The following is a 21022-nucleotide window of genomic DNA, read 5'->3' as shown; positions in this document are numbered from 1 at the left end:
AACTGAGCTAGGAAAGTTTTCTACTGATTTTGTCAACAGCAGAAAACATGCCATACTTTGAGTATTATGCCATGGAAGTCCTTTATTTGTTAGGCATTAATTAACCAGGTATTTTGCATTAGATAATACTTTAAAGGCAAGATTGGGTTTTTAACCTTTTCTGTGATTTCTGTGTGTTTGCACACAATGGAGGTGGAATAAGGACAATTTATACCAATCATAGAAGACTGATCAGATTTAAGAGCAGCCAACAATTCCTCCAAAGCACTACATCATTCTAATTTTTATAGCATTTGGTTCCCCACAGAACTGTGCAATACACTTTTTCATGCTCCCTTTATCTCTTTCTCCTTTAATAACAAATTATTTTTGAGGGGAAGGATGATCCTGCAGGGGAAGATGCTATCTTAGAACTCAGATATGTAGGTTTGTTTCCAGAAGACATTCAATTCATCATCTGGGAACTGAAGATAATGTTGCTTTTTTTCTACTTTTTGAGTCTTGTGAAAATGAATTCACTGTGGATAGAGAGGCATTCAGATAGTGTGAGGAGTGTTGTGGAAGGAATTAAATGTTCTCTGTTCTAAAACAATGGAATGAATGCCAAGCAGCAGCAGCATGAAATGAGTGAAATTGAGCTCTGGCCCAAACCAGGTGTTTTCCATTCCCACAGTTCATTGGCTCTGACTCTGATTCTGATGTCAGATAACACATTAATTTGTTTAGCTGATCCAAATCATATCATTATTGCAAAGTGCTAAGTGATCTGCACACTGATAGCTTCTAACATTATTTGGCAGACCTAAAATTAAAATTGTAATAAAACTTATCAGAATGGCTTGGAAATAGTATGGAATAGATGCTATTCCATGTTGGTTACCAAAAAGTAACAGGAGCACATGGAATAACTTACAGGGCTTTCTAGATCCTCCTAATCTCTCTTTCACTCCAAAGGTATTCAGATCATACTTCAAACTTTTGCTGAAAGCTTTCATTACTTTTTAGATGGATTTTACCCTTCAAAAGTGTTGTTTTAAGTCCCCTTGGTTGGGAAAGACTTCAAATCAAGTTCTATCTTGAATGCTGCCTTTTTGAGCAATGTCCCACTTTCTGTTCTTGAAGTGAGGAAATGCTTTTAAACTTTTGTAGGTGCACAGTAAAAGGTTTTAAGTTAGCAGTGCTTTTATACCACAGGGTTCGTGTGTTGCCATTTAATTACTTTATTCTGCATCAGCATTCATTTATACATTGCAGGACCAAATGGATGGAAAGCAAAGGATTAATTTTTTACCAACTTCAGAGTAACAGTAAGGCTGTCAGTATCAGAATGACATTATCAACCTTTTAAAATCATGCCATTAGGACTTTTTGGAGAGGAGTACTTTTCTAGGGAACAGCTATTGAGTCAAACACTCAGCCCCAGCTTGAACACCAGTGTAGAAAGTGGATGTGGAGAAAAGGAGAGTTGTTTGCAATTTTTTGCATGTTTTAATTTAGGCCACAATCCAAATTAAATTGAAGTCAACCTGGAAACCACTTTGGCTCCACTTGGACTTCTTGACCAAGTTTGAAGCCTGTAGAGAAGGAGCCATTCTACTTCAAATGGAAGCTGGAGTCCTGTAATTGTACTTAAAACTGAAACTGCAGAAGCAGCTTTGGGAGAAAAACCAAGGATATTGAAACAAGGGAAATTAAAAATTAAGGAAAATTTTGTTGTCAGAGACAGACAATGTCTTTTAACTTCAAACCTTTAACCTAATTCGTTTCATCAGTTACTTTTTAAACCACTTTGAGTGCAAAACTGTCTCTCTGTGGTGTTTGTGAGGTCCCCAGGACAAGGGAAGAGATGAGAATTTGACTCCATGTTCTCAGAAGGCATAATATATAATATAATATAATATAATATAATATAATATAATATAATATAATATAATATAATATAATATAATATAATATAATATAATATAATATAATATAATATAATATAATATAATATAATATAATATAATATATTGTCACAGACATCCTTTATGAAAAATCCTTTCTTTAGGATTTTTTCTCCTGAGAAGCTGAGAGGCCTCAGGAACAAACTGTAAACAATGGTTATCTGCTGCTGTGGAATGCAACAGGTGCATCTGGGATTGGTCTTATAGAATTGTTTCTAATTAATGGCCAATCACAGTCAGCTGGCTCAGACTCTCTGTCCAAGACACAAGCCTTTGTTATCATTCTTCTTTCTTTTTCTATTCTTAGCTGGCCTTCTGATGAAATCCTTTCTTCTATTCTTTTAGTATAGTTTTAATATAATATATATCATAAAATAATAAATCAAGCCTTCTGAAACATGGAGTCAGATCCTCATCTCTTCCCTCATCCTCAGACCCCTGTGAACACTGTCACTTATATTATATTATATTATATTATATTATATTATATTATATTATTATATTATATTATATTATATTATATTATATTATATTATATTATATTATATTATATTATATTATATTATATTATATTATGCTATACTAAAACTATACTAAAGAAAGAGAAAGGATACATCAGAAGGCTTAGCAAGAATGATAATGAAAGCTCGTGACTCCTCAGAGTCTGACACAGCTGGCTGTGATTGGTCATTAATTAAAAACAATTCACGTGGAACCAATCAAACATTCACCTGTTGGTAAACAATGCCCAAGCCACATTCCAAAGCAGCAAACACAGGAGCAGCCATCAGATAATTATTGTTTTCATTCCTCTCTGAGGCTTCTCAGCTTCCCAGGAGAAAATCCTGGGCAAAGAGGATTTTTCAGAAAATATCATGGTGACAGTCTCTCTATTTGTGAAAGTGTGGAGGTGAGAAGAAGGCTGCCCTAGATGAACCTGGGTGTGCTGAATCTCTCCTGCATGGACAGTGTTGGGCTGGTGCTGCTCACCCAGGGTGTGCCTGCCCAGAGGATCTGCCTGCTGTTTGATTGCTCCCTGCCAGCACAAAATTCTCTTTTTTCTACCTGTACCAGTGATGTGAGAGCTTGGTAAAATACCTTTATACTTACTTGCCTTTGTAAAGTTGGATTTTCAGCATATCTTTATACTTATTTGCCTTTGTAAAGTTGCATTTTCAGCTGTCATAGCTCAGGACACTTCATGTAGGATTTTCCCTGGCATCTGCATTTATAAAAATGATTTCCAAAAAGTGGCTTTTCCCTCCACTCAGGCTAAGGGAGAGGTCATGTCACATTTATATTCCTGAGGCTGAAAGCCTCCTGTGTCACAGAGAGGGCCCATCACCTCTGCAATGCCCTTGCTTTGGTGAAGGGAGGGACTCAGGGAATATTGAGACAACCAGTGGAACCTGTTTTTCTTCGAGCTGTGGTGTGGATGGACTAGGGCTGGTCTTGGGTGTCAGAACTGTTGCTCTCAAGCAAGAAATGGCTCTGTTATCACTAAACTGAAAGGTCAGCTCTGCTGGAAGTGCCAATTACTGGCAATACCTGAAGTGGGTTTCTTGGTCTAATTGGGAAATATTTTTAAAAGACAGTAGAAATCATGGGAGTGAACTGTGAACTTTGTGTCCCTCCAGGTGAATTACTGGTGTGTATTCCTAAGGGAGAAGGGGAAAATGCTTCTGAAGAAGTGTGACAGATGTCTTTGGGGCACCTGAGCCTTGTTAATGCTCTCCTGCCTTTGTCCTGAGTTTATTGTAGCAATATAGATTTTAAAAGTGCTGATGCAAAGATTACAGCAGACTTTAGGAAGTAATCTTTGTACAGTGCTTTGTGGGCTTCCACAGATGGCTGCTACATTTCACCCTGTGATTTTCACATGCACGAATGGAGAAGAAAGAGAATATGCCACTAGTGCAGTGCATCCACCATGGAGCCTTTCCATCCTTCCATCCATCCTTCTACACATCAGGATAATAAATAAAACATCTCACATGCTCTCAGGGTGTGCTAGGTTGCCCAGGGCAGCAGCCTCCAGTTTTTATCTGTAGATCTGTCTTGTATTAAGGGCAATTTTTCTGTCCTTGCTTTGTATAAAGCTTGGGAATCCCTGGTGGAAGCTTTCCCTCAGCTGATGATGCCAAACCACTGCTGCTGGTGTTTAAAGCTCATAAGTCACAGTTTGATCTCGTGCCTTGCACTTTTTTTCCTGCTGTAAAACATATTGCTCTCCTTTAAAAATGTTCTTTGTCTCTTTTCACAGAGTGATGAGGTTCTAACAGTCATCAAGGCCAAGGCACAGTGGCCAGCCTGGCAACCTCTGAATGTGTAAGTAAGTAGGGAATTGTCTGTCTCAAGAGCTTTGTGTTGGCTAAAGAAATAAGCTAAAATTTGTTGATAGAGGAATTTGATGAGGTTTTCAACTTACTTTTTTTTTTTCTTTTTTTGGTGCAGTGTGTTTGATTGGTTTGTTGCTTTGTTTTGTTGTTTTGGGGGATTTTCCCCACATCTGCTTATCTCTTCTCTTCCTCTTTAGCATCTCTCAATTTTTTACATGCTTTGGTAGGCAGCAGGACTATCCCATGGAGTTTGTGCTTCCCACACATAAACAGTGATATTTATTCAATGCTTTTTCAAATATCTTATATTGTTCTGCATGTAGTAGCAGCATTTTTGGCATCCTGTCTCACACTCTATGCAATGCACTGTTACAGCAAACCCTGATGCACCAACAGAAATCTCTCAAAGGACTAATTTTTCAAAATGCCAATCTGAAACACTCTGTGATGGTAGTGCATCCACCATGGAGCCTTTCCATCCTTCCATCCATCCTTGCATGCATCAGGATAATAAATTACACATCACACATGCTCTCAGGGTGTGCTAGGTTGCCCATAGCAGCAGCCTCCAGTTTTTATTTGTACATCTGTCATGTATTAAGAGCAATTTTTCTGCCCTTGCTTTGTATCAAGCACCAACAAAAAACTCTCAAAGGGCTAATTTTTCAAAATGCCAATCTGAAACACCCTGTGATGGCCTCCTGATCCTGAATCATGGCTGTTTCCCCAAGTGAGGCAGGAATTTGCTTCCCAGGGTCCTGGCTCTGGGCTCTCCAGCACTCAGCAGAAAAGAGGAGAAAACTCCTCTTTCAGGATGCTCTTGAGTTTCCTGGTGGCCCTTCAGGGGGGATGTCAGAGCAGAGCTGGTGGTTCCTGGATAATTTATCTACACTTGGCCCAAAGTTCATGCTCATTATCCAAGCACAAATGAGTGAGACCTACAAGAAGTGACAAAATATGTGGGCACAGTAAAAGGGAACTGAGCTGACAGACAGTTAAATCCTTGGAGGAGCAGGGCAATTCGTTTACTGCAAGACAATACAGAAAAATAGTCCTGTTTTCTGTTTCCTGGGAGCAGGTAGTAAAGCACTGTGTCTGATTTTGTCACCTGTATATTCAGAAAGTATGTGAAAACTTGAAGGTTAGTTAAAAAAAAAAAACGAAAACCAAAAGCAAACCTGCAAAAGAGTTCAGTTTTCAGAAAACATCCCCAACCCTAAAGGGGCTTAGAAACTCTTAAGCAGCTTAGGACTTAAGCCATTCACTTTATCCTTTTCCCCTCTGCAAAAAAAGAGAAAAAAAAAAAGGAAAGAAAAAGAGGTTAGGAGGTGAGCTCAGCTTAAATAGTGAAAAGATTTCTGATAGCTGATCCCTATTTAATCTAGAGAAAACCACAACCCAAGAAAACAAATGAAAAAAGAAAGCCAACACCAAAGTATCAAAGTATGAAATCCCTCCTAGCATGGAAGCGAAGGAAATTCATGACAAGGAAATGGTGTGGGAAAGGACTTCAGCACTGTGACTAACCTTGAGAGCAACTCACCTGAGCATAAGATGGATTTTCCATGACTGGAATATATTTTAACCCTAAAACAGGGCTGTAGGCTCTGCACAGTAGCTGCAGGTTAGGTTTTTTTGGCCTGTGTAATGCAAGAGGTCCCAGTAATGGCATTCCTGATTTATGCTCTTATCCTGGAGGTCCAGGATTTGGATTTGGTAGTGTTTGCCATGGAGCAGCTGTGGATAGCACTTTTTTCCTTGCTGCCGTCTTTCCATTCCCTCCAAATTAAGACTTTAAAATGGAAATTTTCAAATGGAAACTTTTCCATTGTTCTGCTCTGGCGAGTTCTCCATCTCAAAAAAGCCATTTATTTTTTCACTCCAACTCCAGTCCTAAAGCAACACCTCTGTCTGATGTTTCTGTTACCAAAGTGAACAATTCCACCTGGAACTGGCTGCTGCTTTGGCATGGAGCAGGCTTGTGTTTTGTTCACAGAAAGATGGAGAGAGGATCTCCAGCTCCAAAGTCTCAGTACATCAGCTTGAATATATTACATCACAAAAATTAATGCTAATTAAAGTGTCTTGCTCCAGTCATTATTCCTAATTTTATACAGCCCCAAGAAACTTCATGGAAATCTGAGTGGGAACAACTTCAGGATCTTTCTTAGGCAGATTCTTTCACAGAGATGCCTGTGAATGTTTCTGCAACACCCTCCACATGTTTTTCCAGTCAATTCTTACCTTTTCTCTATGGCAGTTCTCACCTTTCAGTACCATCAAAAAGAATAAATCTTGATATTTTTGCTTTCAAATGCTCTGCAGGGGTTCCCCTAACCCTTCACTTTACAGGTAGTGTTTGATTTTTGGCTTTTTAAACAATATCTTTTATCATATTTTGACATGGTGTCCTGCTTTTTGATTCCACTTAAAAATATGATCTAAGCTTCACAAGAAGACAACATTTTCAATATCCTTTAACTGTGGTTGATTTCACGTTTTCTGTAGTGGCTTGTCCTTCTTGGAATTTAGATTAGAGCTGTGCAAGTGCTGAATAATGACTCCTCAGGATAAACATTTTTTTCTATTATTATACACAGCACAACCATCTTACTAATCAAGAATTGACTAGAAGTCATGAATATTTTATTTTTTGCATAGTCCTTGGTTATGTATGTAATGGATATTAGGGTGTGATAGTAGTGCCAAAGTGGCATTACAACGTGCCGCAATAAGCACAGCATAAAACTCCTCCTGAATGTGCTTCACAGCAATTATAAAATGCATAATAGTGGTTTTTCATGGAGGTCTGTAGTGTCAAAAGTTGTAAAATTCAGCCCGCTCTCACTTCAAAGTTTATCTCATGATTCCACGTCATCTCCCAGTGTGATATAATGTGGAAAAAACATCCTGCCAAACTTCACTGTCTGTTTTTTGTGGATCCTCTCCTCAATGTGCCTGCTCCTTGTCACTGTTTGCCATTTTTATTTTAATTCCTATCACTCCTCTTCATTATCCTCACTTCAGTTTCCTAATTCAGGGCACCAGTGTGCAGAAAACTCTCCTGAGTTTTTCCATTTAGGACACAGCTTTGGGTGATATTTGTGAACCAGTTTTTATGGTTGCCTGACTGAAAGAGCATCACTGGTAGCATGAGAAGGATGAGTGCCAGACCGAGTAATAAAACATTTTTGCTGTTGCTGATATTTGAATCACCAAGTCTTGTGTCTGAAATTCTGACTTTGAAGTACTTCCTTGAGCACACTGGTATCAGTCTCCAGCACGCTGTCAAATCAAAGTAATTTTTCTTATCTTTCTTGTATAAACAAGTGCACAGCCCATTGCTCCCCTTCCTCAGGGCCGTGTTTCAGGCAGAGTCAAAATGTTATTTTCATACCCAGCTGCAAACCGTTGGCCTTTGGCGGTATGGAGGATAAAATACATCAAAACCAGATAGTGCCACTGGTGTCCAAATCTGCATATCTGGCACCTGTGAAATAAACAAGCCATGACAGAGAAATGTAGGATAAAGAAGGCAAGACTTTTAAAGTTAATATGCATCAAATTCACCAGGAGCAAGTATCTTTTAAAATTTTGCCTTGAATTCCCTTTCCCAAAAAATATATACCATCTTTTTTTTGTTTTCTTTTTTATTTTTTGGCTGTACTTGTTATTCCTTTATTCCTTTTATTTCAAATCTGGACATCACCATTGAGACACAAAAGGAGAAGTATTTGAATTGTTATTCTTGGGTCTAATCACTCTTCTGTATTCCCTGTAAGCTAGGGGAGCACGTAGCCCTGTGCAACACTGTGGAATCTGAAATTCCACGTACAGCCTACCACTGATAAACACAAACATGGATTCCATACAGGATGGAAATTATTCTCCAGTATGTAAATTTAAAGTTTAGTAGGTCAACCTATAAAGAACATATTTCAATGCAAAAAAATTCAAGGTATTTTATCTTGGCAAACAGCATGGTGAGAATACCTGACATATAAAGAGTTTAGCTGTTATGAAGTGTGCACAAGAATTTTCTTACTTCTCTCTCACTTTATTTTTTTTTCTTTGATGCAAAACCTCTTTTTCTTTCCAACGTTTTTATTGCCTCAGTCCATTCTTAGTTACAACCAATGTACCTTGAAGTGAAAGGCGTTTTTCCTTACTTTCATTCAGAACTATCTGAAGTTTAGAAAACTCTCCTTTCTTTCCTTATTGTCCCTCCTGTTTCCATTTCCCCTCTCCCTGCTGTTTGTGTGAGCAGTCATGGTCCTGTGGTTTTCCAATGCCTCGGGGCTGTGCCCAGATCTGACTCTTTTCCTCACCCATTCAAGGAACTCTTTTTCCATTTATTTCAAAATTACCTGAGAATGCTCCAATAAACACTTGTGAAGCCTAGCAGAAAAGGAGGCCTAGTCCCATATAAATCCAATGGATGGAAGTATTTATATATTATTTATAGATTTATGTGTTTATATATTTATTTTTATATATATTTATATTTAAGTGTTTATATATTTATAAGTTGGTACGGCTACCTCATCATCTCCTAAAATGATCCCATCCACCTCTTTCCCTTTCAAGTTTTGCATACCTTTGGTATCTCTTATCTGACTACAAACATGTTGGGGCTGTTTTTCCTGGCTGGCATAGAGGATATCAGGAAATGGGACAGCCTATTCCTAACTATGGGTTTTTAGCATTGTTATAGGTAAAGTGACTTGAACTGTTCTAGAAATCAAAGAGTTATCTATAGAAAGTCAATGGAAAAAAGAAAAACTGCTCTGATCTAAAATAAGTTTGAGTTGACAGATCATACAAGGTAGAGGGGAAAAATGCTGACATACTCAGCTGCATTTTCCTTCCTTTATTCTTGAATAAAAGGTCTTTCAGTCTTCCAGAATTCTTCTGTCACCATTTGACAAAAAATGTTCAGAGTAGGTTTTGATCCTGCACTGGATTTGCTCGGATCAATAAATTTCCATTACAGCATTTGGCAATTGGAAGCCAAGCCACAGATGTGTATATTTGGGCTTTCTGTATTGGAGATATATATATATATATGTATGTATATATATATATATATATATATATATATATATATATATATATATATATGTATATATGTATATTTGGGCTTTCTGTGGGTTTTCTGTTGTTTGCTTCTTACTTTACTTTTATGTAAAAACAAATAAATAAAAAATAAAATTTATTTATTAATCTATTCTCGCTTTTTTATTTAAAACTTTTTTAGAATTTTTTTACTTTTATTTTTTTTACTGAAATGTAAAAGTTTGGCTGGTTTTTTTTTCTTACTTCACTATAATTTGCTGCTGGTCCTGTGCCCATATTTTTTTTTTTTTTTCCCTAAAGCAGCCTCCACACTGAGATCACTGAATGATGTGATGTTATTAGGTGTTGTTAGACAGAGAATGTCCTAGGTCAGACTTGGAACTCCTTACTGTCTTCTGAAATGAAATAAAATTACTCCTTCTCCTCATCTTATTCTTCTTGGTTAAAAAGCTCCATTTATTTTCCTGTAAACTCCTAATTCAACTTCTGAGGTGTTTACATACTAAAATAGCTATTAGCAACACTACCATATGCATAAAAAATATAACCAAAACCCCACGTTCAGTTCCTGGAGAACAGAAATGTCTGGCTCTATTTCCACCTTCTTTTTTCTTCTAAACTCCTTTGCAGTACTTAAAAGAGAGTGCATGAATTAGGTAAATTTGAAAAGAAAATACTGAGATTTGTCTCCTTTTTTTTGACTTTTATTTACTGAATTCAACTTAAAAACCACAAAGTTGCTGTTCAGCCAAAGATGCACTTTTAGAGTAAATTATAATTTATTTGCATTTAGTTGAAATTGATTTTCTATTACTTGCTTCATTTTTCTCCACTGACAACAGGAGAAAATTACAACATTTACATTAAAATAAAAATAATGGAGTAGTTCTTTGAATCAAAGTTTCAAGTAGACATTTCTTTTGTGCTGTCCTGCAAAGTATGTGATTTGAGGAATCTTTTTAAGATTTTCAGAAAATCTGATAGAATTAATCCTATTTTTCAGGATTTAGGTAATTGATCTGTTTATCTGTCTGTCTGCAGAATTAGAGAACTTAATTTCCAGTTCATCCATGTGAATTATCTATTTCTCTCAAAGTTGCATATGTGGATAAAATATGTGCATATAAATCACAACAAAAATTGGCATTTTTATTTTAATAGGACCTATATTAAAAAATATTTGTAGGCTGAAATCAAAATCAGTATCTTCTTGTTCTACCTACATTGGGAATGATTTATTTTGGAGAGATTAACGAGGACACTGTTGGAGGAAAAAGAAACAGATGTACAGAGTGGATTTGTGGCCTTGATCAGTGATTTTACTGGAGGAAAAAAAGATTTCTTTATCTCCCTGTTTAATTGTTGCCTCAGATTTTGGTAAAAGCAAGCTGCTTATTCCCTTGTATCATGTTTTAATTTTGAGGCAGTCCACTGCAGTTATTTATTACAAATGCCCAGGTTCAAATAATTAAGCAGTTTATGCCATTTACATTTTTTAAAGCATGTCAGATAGTGCTGATATGTGCTGAAATGTACCTAAAATGGCCTTCCCACAGAGCTGCTTTCACTTTCTGCAGGGAATGCTGCACTTTTTGTAGGGCCAGAAGGTGTTTGCTAAGAGCTTTTACCATAAACAAAGATCATACAGCTGCCAAATTGCTCCCAACATATCATACCATAATTAATACCTTTGAACATTCCTCCACTTTCTCAACTACATCCACCCAAACTAATTCCCCAAAACCTCCCTCACCTTCCACCATAACCCAAAATCAGTTGGCTTCTGATTGTGATGAATTATAACATCTGTAATTGTGTAAATTATAACATCTGTATTGTCTCACCCTTCCCATGTGACTGAAAATGGAATATAAGTTTTTAAAACACCCCTCAGTTGTCCTATCTCTGGGTCAGAAAAGGCCATAATCCCACAGTGGTGTTTTTTTTTGGGTTTTTAGGGAATCCACACATTCCAGAGAGGGCCCATTTGGTTGTGTCAGCACCACATGGACCCACCCAGGGATGCTCCTGTCCCATTCCCTGGCTCACTGTGGATTATATAGAATAAACAGAAGTCCTCCCTCTGTTTTCCCCTGGAGACAGAGGTTTGCTGTGCCTCCCTCAGAATCCTGAGTGCTGCTCTCTACTAAATTTTAATCAGCATTGAGAGGAGAAGATTCAAATCACCTTTCAGTGCTGATAACAGAGAGGCTTTAGATGAAAAGTAATGAAATAGCCAGACTGGAGACCTGGCAATGCCTGTTAATTCTGGGAATTTGTCTTCCTAGAACATTTTACAGAGAGTTGATAGAAGTATTCACAAGCACCACACCAAATTCCTCAGGGCTTGCAAACTAAAATTTATTGGAACTTTTTTACCAGCTCCTACCCATCCACTTAGAATATTTGAAATTGGGTCTTTATTTATTTTAAAATACTATGAAGTCACAAAAGTTTAGTTTTGCATTAGGGGAGTAAATTCTGAGGTTGGTTGCTTGCTTTCAGTTGATGTAACCCTTGTGCTGTCCCATTAAGAGGGATGAAATCACTTCCTGGCTTGCCATGGAAAAAATAAATAGCTGCCTATAAATAAAGGTGATTTTGGTATGAGAACGTAATTTATAAAATGTGCAATAGCAATGAGTAAATTATTCAGTTGCTCAATTAATCAGGTCCTCAGACTACCCAACTGAGATTAGAAAAAAACAAAATCCCACATTTGAACATGCACACTTGTGTTTGGGTTTAAATGGCATTCAGTAAGGCAAAATACGGATGAACTGCAATTAACCAGCTGTAATGGGCATTGTCTAAATTGTCTAAATAATTATATTTGTTGTTGTCTCCAAAGGGATCAGAAAAGCTCATATCATAGTCCTTTAATCATCTCTGCACTGGATGTCATTAATATTTGGTTATACAAATTGATTGTAAACATTGTTCCACCTAATGACTTGAAACATAAATCACGTGTGGATAATTTTCTCTTGTGTGACTAAGAGTCAAAAGAGGCTTATATAAAAATAAGGAAGATTCCTATTTATTTCTCCTTCTTATATTCCTTATAATGCTTTTTTTTTCATGCTGCTTGTTGGACATTTTCTCCTAGGTGAATACTGCATTAATCTGGTTTCCACTTCCTCTGTAATTTTAAAACAGTAAATCTGGTGCATTTTCTTGCCTTCCAAGTTTTTATATCCTTCCATAGCTGCATTTAAGCCATGGAGAACCTTATGTGTGCCTGGGGTTGAAGTACCTTGAATTTTTTTTTAGTAAAAATAAAGACTGTTAACTCTTGTTACAAAGTTAGCAGCATCACTCCTTAGAGTAAAGTGGACAGTGTGAACAGCTCAAAAGAATAATTGATTTAAAACTAAAATATAATAGAGGTAGAATCTCCTAAATATAATAATCTTTTAAATTATAATAAGTTAGAATCCAACTATTGCCTGAAGTGAATAGGCAATAGTTCATGAAACTTTTAGGGAGTCTTGGGGGCAAAAATATCCCATGTTCCTAATTGCAGTTAATATCTTGCAGCAGCAAAAGGTCTCTGACCCCACTTGGCACGTGGTTGGAAAGTCAGCTAAAAAGCCAATCCAATCATTGCCATCAGAGCAACATCATCCCTGTGCCTGAGCTGCTCTGAATTCACAAGAACATCCTTGCCATCAACAGCAGCTGCATGCAGGGAAGCAGAACTTGCAGCAGAGAAATAATGACATTTGCACAAGCCCATCTCGTTGATAACAAGCCATCATGAACAATGAAAAATAAAAGGAAACAAAAACTGCTGGCAGCTAAGGCATGAAGAATTGAAAGCAGGAATAGGCTGATGAATTGTCTGAGCTGCAAATTCATTCTCAGAGGCTCGCCATTGTAATGAGTGAAATGTGGTCATATTTGACACCTCATTGGATTTATGTTATCCTAAAAGAAAATACTTTTTTTTTTTCCTGAAGAGTTATGATGGGCTTTTCTCTTGACAGATGAGTTGATTTAGATTTTGAGATGCTTGAAAGTATTTTTTAAATTCCCTAAGTGGCTCTCTCCAGCTCCAGCTAGGCTGTTATAAGAATAAAAGTTGTAATGTTGTATTGTATGGGCCATATTTTCCCTTCAATAGGCACCTTGGGAATATTATAAAAAGATTTTGTGTGAGGTATGTCTTGTCTAAACTTAAACCCCTGCATGGTAAGTATGCAGATTGAAATTTTCATGCCAAGCTGGAGGAAAATATAATGTTTTACTTGTGTTTAGAGTGTTCTAATATCTGTTTATTGATTGAGGTTTTGTGTTGCCATCCTTTGGAAAAATGACTTGACAATTAGTGAGTTGAAAAACTCCTCCAAATCTGACCAAGTTTAATGAATGCACAGAAATCTGAGTGTTCCTGTGATTGCTTGCTAACATCTGGTAGCTCATTATTCCTTCAGAAACTGACCTTATCCGAGATGCCATAAATGGATGGACACAAATTCTGCAGAGGCCACAGTGAAATGCAAAAAATTGCAGAGAGAACTAAATCAGAATGCAGAGCTCAGGCTGATGTGGGAGACATTTTTGGATTGAAGTTTTCAGGAATGAAAAACAATTTCTAATAGTTTAAAGTGAGCTACTTTGGTGAAAGTGCAGGAAGAAGTGGCGGAAAGCATCACATGTGAATTGGCATTTGCACCCTGTATCACAGCTGGCAGAATTACTCCTGCAAGACATAATCAGGACCTGAATTTATGTAATACACAAACTGATGTAAATGTGAAAACCTCATTCTTTATCACAATAATGATGTTTTCCTTACATCAATTAAAAGTAAAAAAAATAAGTCTTGAAGCCCTAAAACTGAAAAAAGGGCTAAATTCAAGCTGATTTCCTTAGAAACTAACTTCTTTAAAGTAAAACCATTTTCAGGAAATACAGCAAAGGCATAAAGAAGCCGTTTATCAGAGGAAAAATACATTATGTATAAAAGAAAAAGAAAGCACTTCAACTAAAGTATAAGTCTTGTTCAGATTTATCTACTCAATTTTTGGATGAGAACTTTGCCATAGCTGTGTGGCAAAAATGCTTCCTCACCAGGTGTTATGCAGTGATGATGAAAATGCTTTGTCTTTTAAAAACTCAGGTTCCATAGTCAACTCCTCAGAAAGGAACAGGAGTACAATCTTTAAAAAAATAGTATTTCTAGCTTTGGATTTTCAATAGAACCAGTTAGACCAGTTAGAACCAGTTACAAGCTTTGGAAGCAGCAATTAATACTCCCTGAACTTTCTAGTCATTCCATGGTACTCACTTCCACAAAAAGATATGTCAAGGGAAAAAAAAGAATATATGATGTTCTGGTAGCTCTGATGTTTCTAAAATAATCTTTTATGAATGTGGATGTACAATTGGAGCATTAAAAGTTATATTAACTGTAATTGTTTCATGATATGCATCCCAGGAATTTAATATAATGAGGGCCCGCAAAGATATCTGTTGCTTTCCCCCAAATATTTTGTCCTATACAGCAGCTATTTTTATTCTTGGAAGGTAACATTTTGTTTCAGTGGTGCCACTACAGGCTGTGTCTTTACTTTTTATTTCTGTAAATCTCTTTTTTCCCCCCAGGAATCCTTATTTCCCTTGTCACCCCCCCACTGTCACATTGTGCTGCCTACCCTAAAATGGGGTAAGAGCCAATATCTGTCAATCCTGCTGGAAATTAAGTTTCCTTCCCCAAAATGACAGTATGGTACCAGGAAACATTTCAAAGCTTGGAGGTTTTGTGTACAAAATGACAGGAGGCCAGACAGAGTCTCTTGTTTCTATGGCAACACAATGATGTGTCTGGCTCAGCTATTTTCTCCTTTTATGATTTTATAGATAACTGGGATTCATCCAGTGAAGTTTAATATTGTCAAAAATAGAATCCTAACCCCCAATCTAATCAGAAAGAGTAATGCAGAAAGGACAATCCAATATAAAAAACCCCAAAATACAGGGGAAAAGTCAGCTGTGACTTTTGATAACGTGAAGAAAAATACATAAATTTCTCTGGAGCTGTGAAATAGTTTGAGTGCTCCAGCTCTGCATTTGGCTAATCGTTAAAGTGTATTTTATGTCAGAAAATTTCTTGTGCTACATCCTTTTTTCCTGCTGCATCTTATTCCTTCACACTGTTGGTGTCCTGTCCTACAGACCCCAAACCCTCAGGTGTCCCCACCTGTCTGACTTCAGAAGCTTTTTGAGTTCCTGAACTCCTGACAGCTGGATGGATGCAGGAGAGCTTTTTGTTGAATGAACAGATTATCCATCAGCAAACCTAATCAAAGCACTTTTGTTGAAAGGCTTTAACTTCAAAATGCAAACTTTCATGTAAGAATTGGACCTGAAGGGAAATTCTTTTTTCTTTCATCTTGAAAAAACTAATTCTATTTAGGGTTTCTTTAAATATAAATTCTGGTTTTGTCCCCCAAAGTAGATATATTTGTGACACCAAAAATCTCAGAAGATATATCTCAGCGATAATACATATCTTAAAAATCCATATAGAATAACAGGCATTTTTATGTGAGACAGGGTGAGATTGGGCTCAAAGTGCCTGTATATATTTGGATAATTAATGTAAGATAAAATCTTTAATCATCTGAATTTCCATTTTATTCTTACTTCAGGAACTTGACAGGAATGAGTGAACCCAACACTCAAAACTTGGTTGCTCTATTTTAATGCTCTTTACAGAGGTCCATTTAAATGAGAAGATAACTCAGTCTCTTATTTTTTCCCAGACATCAGGACAAATCTCTGCTGAGTTGTCTTTTAGCAGCTCAAGGCAACAAATTTCTGCCTCTCATGGCATCCATTCCCATGCTATTGTGAAGTACCCTGTTACCTGAATCCTTGTCAGCTGAGTGCCATTTAGAGTTATATACATTTATATAGCTTGATATACATTTATATAACTTTATATACATTTGTTGACTAAAAAATCCAAAAACTACATCACACTTATAGAAAAGAATGGTCTTTTAAGGGTATTACTGAGACCTACGGAAACTTCATTGTCTGACAGATGGTCTGACACCCACGTTAAGAAATTCATAAAATCCAATCTCAAGGAAAAAAGAGTTCTAGGTAAAAACATATGTGTTTGTTGGAAAAGAAAAAAAAAATTGTATAGATCTTTTTTTTTGTCAGAGCAAGCACATATGGCAGCTCCATTTTCTATCACCATTTACTTTCTACTTAAAATTCAAATGTCACTAGGCAAGGAAAAAAGTTGAGTGTTAAAACATAGAAAAGAATTAACTCAGAACAATCTCTGCAAGAACATTATTCTCATTGTTCATGGAAATTAAAGGCCATCTAGATAAATCCAACTTCCTCATCCCATTCTGCAAACATCTCATCCCCTTGCCTTTTTTCTTTCTCTACATGTTCCTCCCATTGGTAGTTACAGTTTTATGATTATTTCCCAACCATCTGCTGTCTTTCCTTGAGCCAAATAATTTCCCTTTATAATATAGTGAGTAATCACGTCAGCATCATTTCCCTGCAGTTGCACGTGTACTCACTGATTCTGCCTCCTCATTCCTGTGGAAATACTCACTCAGTAACTGCCATGATTTGCCACTTCAATTTCTGGTGAGCACAACTCTGCTTGCAAAATTCCAACCTGCTAATTGGTACCCCTTTGCACTTTGTTATTAATGAAATGGTAATTAAACATTTACTCCAGTTCCCATCTCCAGACACCAAAAGGGATGTGCATGTTGGATGGAGAGGGATGCTGGATGAACTGGAATGTGCATTTATTAATTAACAGGTTACACTGGGACTGGAGACGGTCAAAAGGCTATTCTCATCTTAGGATATTTGCAAATTAAATGGTTTTGGGAAGTAGGACAGTATTACTTTCAAATTCTTTAAAGGATTTTGAAGGAGTATCCACATTTTTTCATCTATTCCAGTCAATAGTATTGATGGTGTCATTTGTTAAAGACACCATCAATAGTATGGATTGGAATGGTATCTTATGTTAAAAGGAGATCTTTGCTGTAGTCTAATACTCATAATGAGTTAAGCTGGTGGCAAATCAGAGTTCATTGCTAACCAGATCATAAATAGGTCTGTGCTGTTTATCTGATGCTGTTAAGGGGGGTGGAGAGGACCAGGTCTCAGGCTGGGATGATTTCAGGCTGCTCTGCCTCTGCTGCTTCTCAGGCCAGGCAGCGTCTGCAGACCGGCCAGGTGAGAAAGGAGGCAGATGCACAGCAACAGTGCTCTTGCAACACTGGGATTTCCTGTGTAAACACAGCTGTAATTACTCCAGGCAGACAATTTGTAGCCCCAAAGCTCCTGGGAAAAACAAAGAGAAATTTCCTGAATCTGTCCAGTGACTCCTGAAACGTGGTTTGATTGTAAATGCACAGTAAATAATCTAAGAAGGGGCACAAAGCTCTTCTAAGCAGGAGTAAATATTGCCAGCACCATAACCACACACCTTGTTTGTGACAAACTGCAAAGAACACACCAAAAAATCCTCAGTTTCAGAAGCTGCAGTTCTAACTTGAGGTACCCAAGGTTTTCTTGCAGTGTAAAAATCCTGCTCACATTTGTTAATCACATCATCAAGGTATGCCCATCGATGAAGGAAAGTATTAAATCAAATAGCTGATATGTTAAAGAGAAAATATATCATTATTATGTACAGTAGCAATCCAGGCATGCTTATAGGACAATATGAAAATGCCTGAAATGCATGTGTGCACAAAGTCTCTTCCTTTTGTAATGCTTTCTAAAAACCCTCAGATAATTGATATTTTAGGACAGCATTTGTTCTGATGCATGGTTTAAATGCCAGTGGTCATGATATAATCCCCAAGTTCAATATGCAATACCATATCCACCCCTTTTAACTGGTTGCAGCAACATTCTCAGTTTAAAAGCTGACACACAGCAAGGTTTGAGGTTGTTATGTAGGGATTTTTGTGTGCTAGATTTATAAGAAGTTTTATGTCTTTCTGCATTCTTTCCCTATGAAATAAAATAGCCAAGCTCCTCCTCTCACCTCCTTTGGTTTGATGCTCATAGAAACCAACAGGTTGACATAATGTGCTTTGCAACTTTTTATGTGGATATCAATCATATTTCATTGATTCAGTGCTCATGTTAGTGTAGCTTTCCTTTCCCTAGCCCTTTGGGAACATACACATGTTTAAATTACTCAATAGCTAAAGTGCTTACCTGCCATTCATTTATTCAGAACTCAAGATTCTCCTCATCTTCCTCCTGTGCAACCTTGTCCTGGGGTGACAGGACAAACCTGAAACTCTGGGTTTATGGTCAGGTGTTGGTCCCTGTGCATAGAAGTTTGTTGTCCATGCAGGAACAGTCATTTCCATCACTTCATAAATGGTTTTCTCAGTAATACAACATCTAAACATCTCATCTAATATGCTCTGTTAGTTGCAGACTTCTAAGGATGTTTTCCATTCAGTTTGGGATCTTAATTCTGTTCCTTTCTTTTCTTTGAAGCTACTTCACTTTTCAAGATATTCTGACTTTAAAGTTCATTCAATAAAAGAGGTGTTGTGTAAGTGCTGCTGGTAGGAAGTTCAAGGGTGGGAAGTTTGCTTCCATGCTCACAGTGTTATTTGTATCAATAGCAAAAGGTTCTAAAGATGAATAAATAGGAATGTTCCTCCTGGAAATTGTAGCTGTGATGCAGTACAAGTCTCTAAAAAAAGAAGGATACTACTTTTACTTACTAGGGGTAGAATGGAAAGTTCATTTGGTATTTCTGAAAATACTCAGTTTTCATGGTCCTGTAATCAGCTAAACTCTTAATTTAAAAAAAATAAACTCTTTTCTGATCATCGGGACCACTGAGATGAAAGCAGTGGCAATGTGGTCCACAGTGCTTTCAACCCCCTGCCTCTGATCAGACTTAGAATAGTTTCTGTGTTTCCACTTTTTTCTTCCTATTTGAAAAGGCAACTGCACCATCCTGGGCAGAAGTGAAATCAGATCCTGGTACACTCTAATAAATTTAAGAATGGTTTTATAAACTCCTAAGAATGGGGTTAGGGTGATTGTACCTTAACACAGCTCTGTGAAAAAATCTGGAGAGGTGTAAGCTATTTCCAACAACCTTACTCTCCATATAGTTCTTCAATCCATGGTATATATCAGATTTTTTCCCTGTGCATAAAATCTATAATACTGCCTGAATTAGAATTTAATTTCAAAAGGGGGTAAAATCTCAAGACCCTATAAAATCTCAAGACCCTATAAATGGTCTTATTACCTCAAAAAAAAAAAAAAAAAAAGAAAAAAGAGTATATGCTTAGGCTACCTTTTGCTTCTTTTACTGGCTTCTTTTATTTTGCTAATCAAATATCAAACCAAAAGTAACCACCAAGTTTTATTCTGCCAAATATTATTTTTGCTATTTTTATTCAGCAACTCTACACAGCCACCTTCCTTATGCCTGCTCTCTTCCCTTTCTCATGGACCTCAGTAGAACACAACAATATTGATTCAACACTCAAAAACGTGTCTTGCAGCAAGCTGAGTTATCTGATGGTTTGTCAAAGACTTCCTTAACCCCCATCCCCAGTGATCGCAGCTAGGTTGTCACTTAGGGAGAAAACTTGTGAAGCAAAATCATGTTTGTGCTCTTTCAGCCTTAAAAGGGAAAAAAAAAAGTAAAAAAAAGAAAAAAAAAGAAAAAACCCCACAGTCCAAAACAGAAACACAAAAATGGGGAGGAAAAAAAGAAGACCATTTTCCTACACTGCTCACTATATGGCATCCCTGTAGCTGGAGATGCTAAGAGAAATAAAATTGGATAGAAATAAAGGAAATGGAAAGCATTAGGATGCAAGATGCTGCCTGGGACCTGGGACTTGCCTCACTCTGTGCTGTGTGACAGGAATTGCCACCAGGCTGCTCACAGTAGAAAATCACTGCCTGCTTCAGCCAGGGAAAGCAGGGCTCCCCTGCCCCCTGGGGCTCTCAGGGCTCTCACCTGGCACTTTCCTAATGGTCAGCATTTGCTCTCTAACTCTCATTTGCCACTGGTTTTAAGCATTTATTTGTGCAGGGGAAGGAAAAGGAACACATTTGTCTCTTGCAGAAAATTGACAAGTTATTTACACTTCAGGCTTTCCTGTGGGCTTTACCAGACATGCTCAACCTGTTGCAGAACACCTTCTAAAATTTTGAGAGAGGAAAAATATGATCTGAATTCCTATTTTATCCAAGGTGTTGATGATAGAAAAATGAAAAAAAAAGTTGGGTTTGGGGTGTACTGAATAAATTTTTGCACTGGTTTCCTTCATGGAGATCCACAGTGCAGTCTTAGGGCATTTGAGCCAGATGTGTTGCTGAGGGATGCAGGAAGAATTGAGGCTCCTGCCAGCTTCATCAATCTGTCATTCATGTGGATACTGGAAAGGGCTGAAATTTGTCAGATTATTCAAAAGCTGAAAAAAGCCCCCAGAGTTTTCTGTTGTATTAGCCCAGTCTGTGCCTATCCCTACATGTGGGCAGAAATTATGGGTGGTGCCTTGAATCAGCCCCATTTCCCTTCAATTACAGCAACTCAGGAAGGACTCTGGATTTTGGATGTTGGGAAACATTAAACAACTGTTGTTCAAGTTAGTATCCATACTC

At 37.3% G+C, this 21022-nt stretch overlaps 1 protein-coding gene across 1 annotated transcript in view; it reads left to right on the top strand.

The window, feature by feature from the left end:
• The window catches only part of SPON1 (spondin 1), a 190704-nt gene that overhangs the window by 153678 nt on the left and 16004 nt on the right, over positions 1 to 21022 (top strand). The window contains exon 7 of the mRNA XM_036383446.2: positions 4210 to 4274. Coding sequence (XP_036239339.1) covers positions 4210 to 4274 — 65 coding nt within the window. The remainder of the gene's footprint in view (positions 1 to 4209; positions 4275 to 21022) is intronic.

The sequence above is a fragment of the Molothrus ater genome, chromosome 6, assembly GCF_012460135.2.
Source record: "Molothrus ater isolate BHLD 08-10-18 breed brown headed cowbird chromosome 6, BPBGC_Mater_1.1, whole genome shotgun sequence".
Classification (NCBI taxonomy): Eukaryota; Metazoa; Chordata; class Aves; order Passeriformes; family Icteridae; genus Molothrus; species Molothrus ater.
Note: the sequence above shows the minus strand (reverse complement) of the source record. Positions and strands in the feature narration are given on the sequence as shown.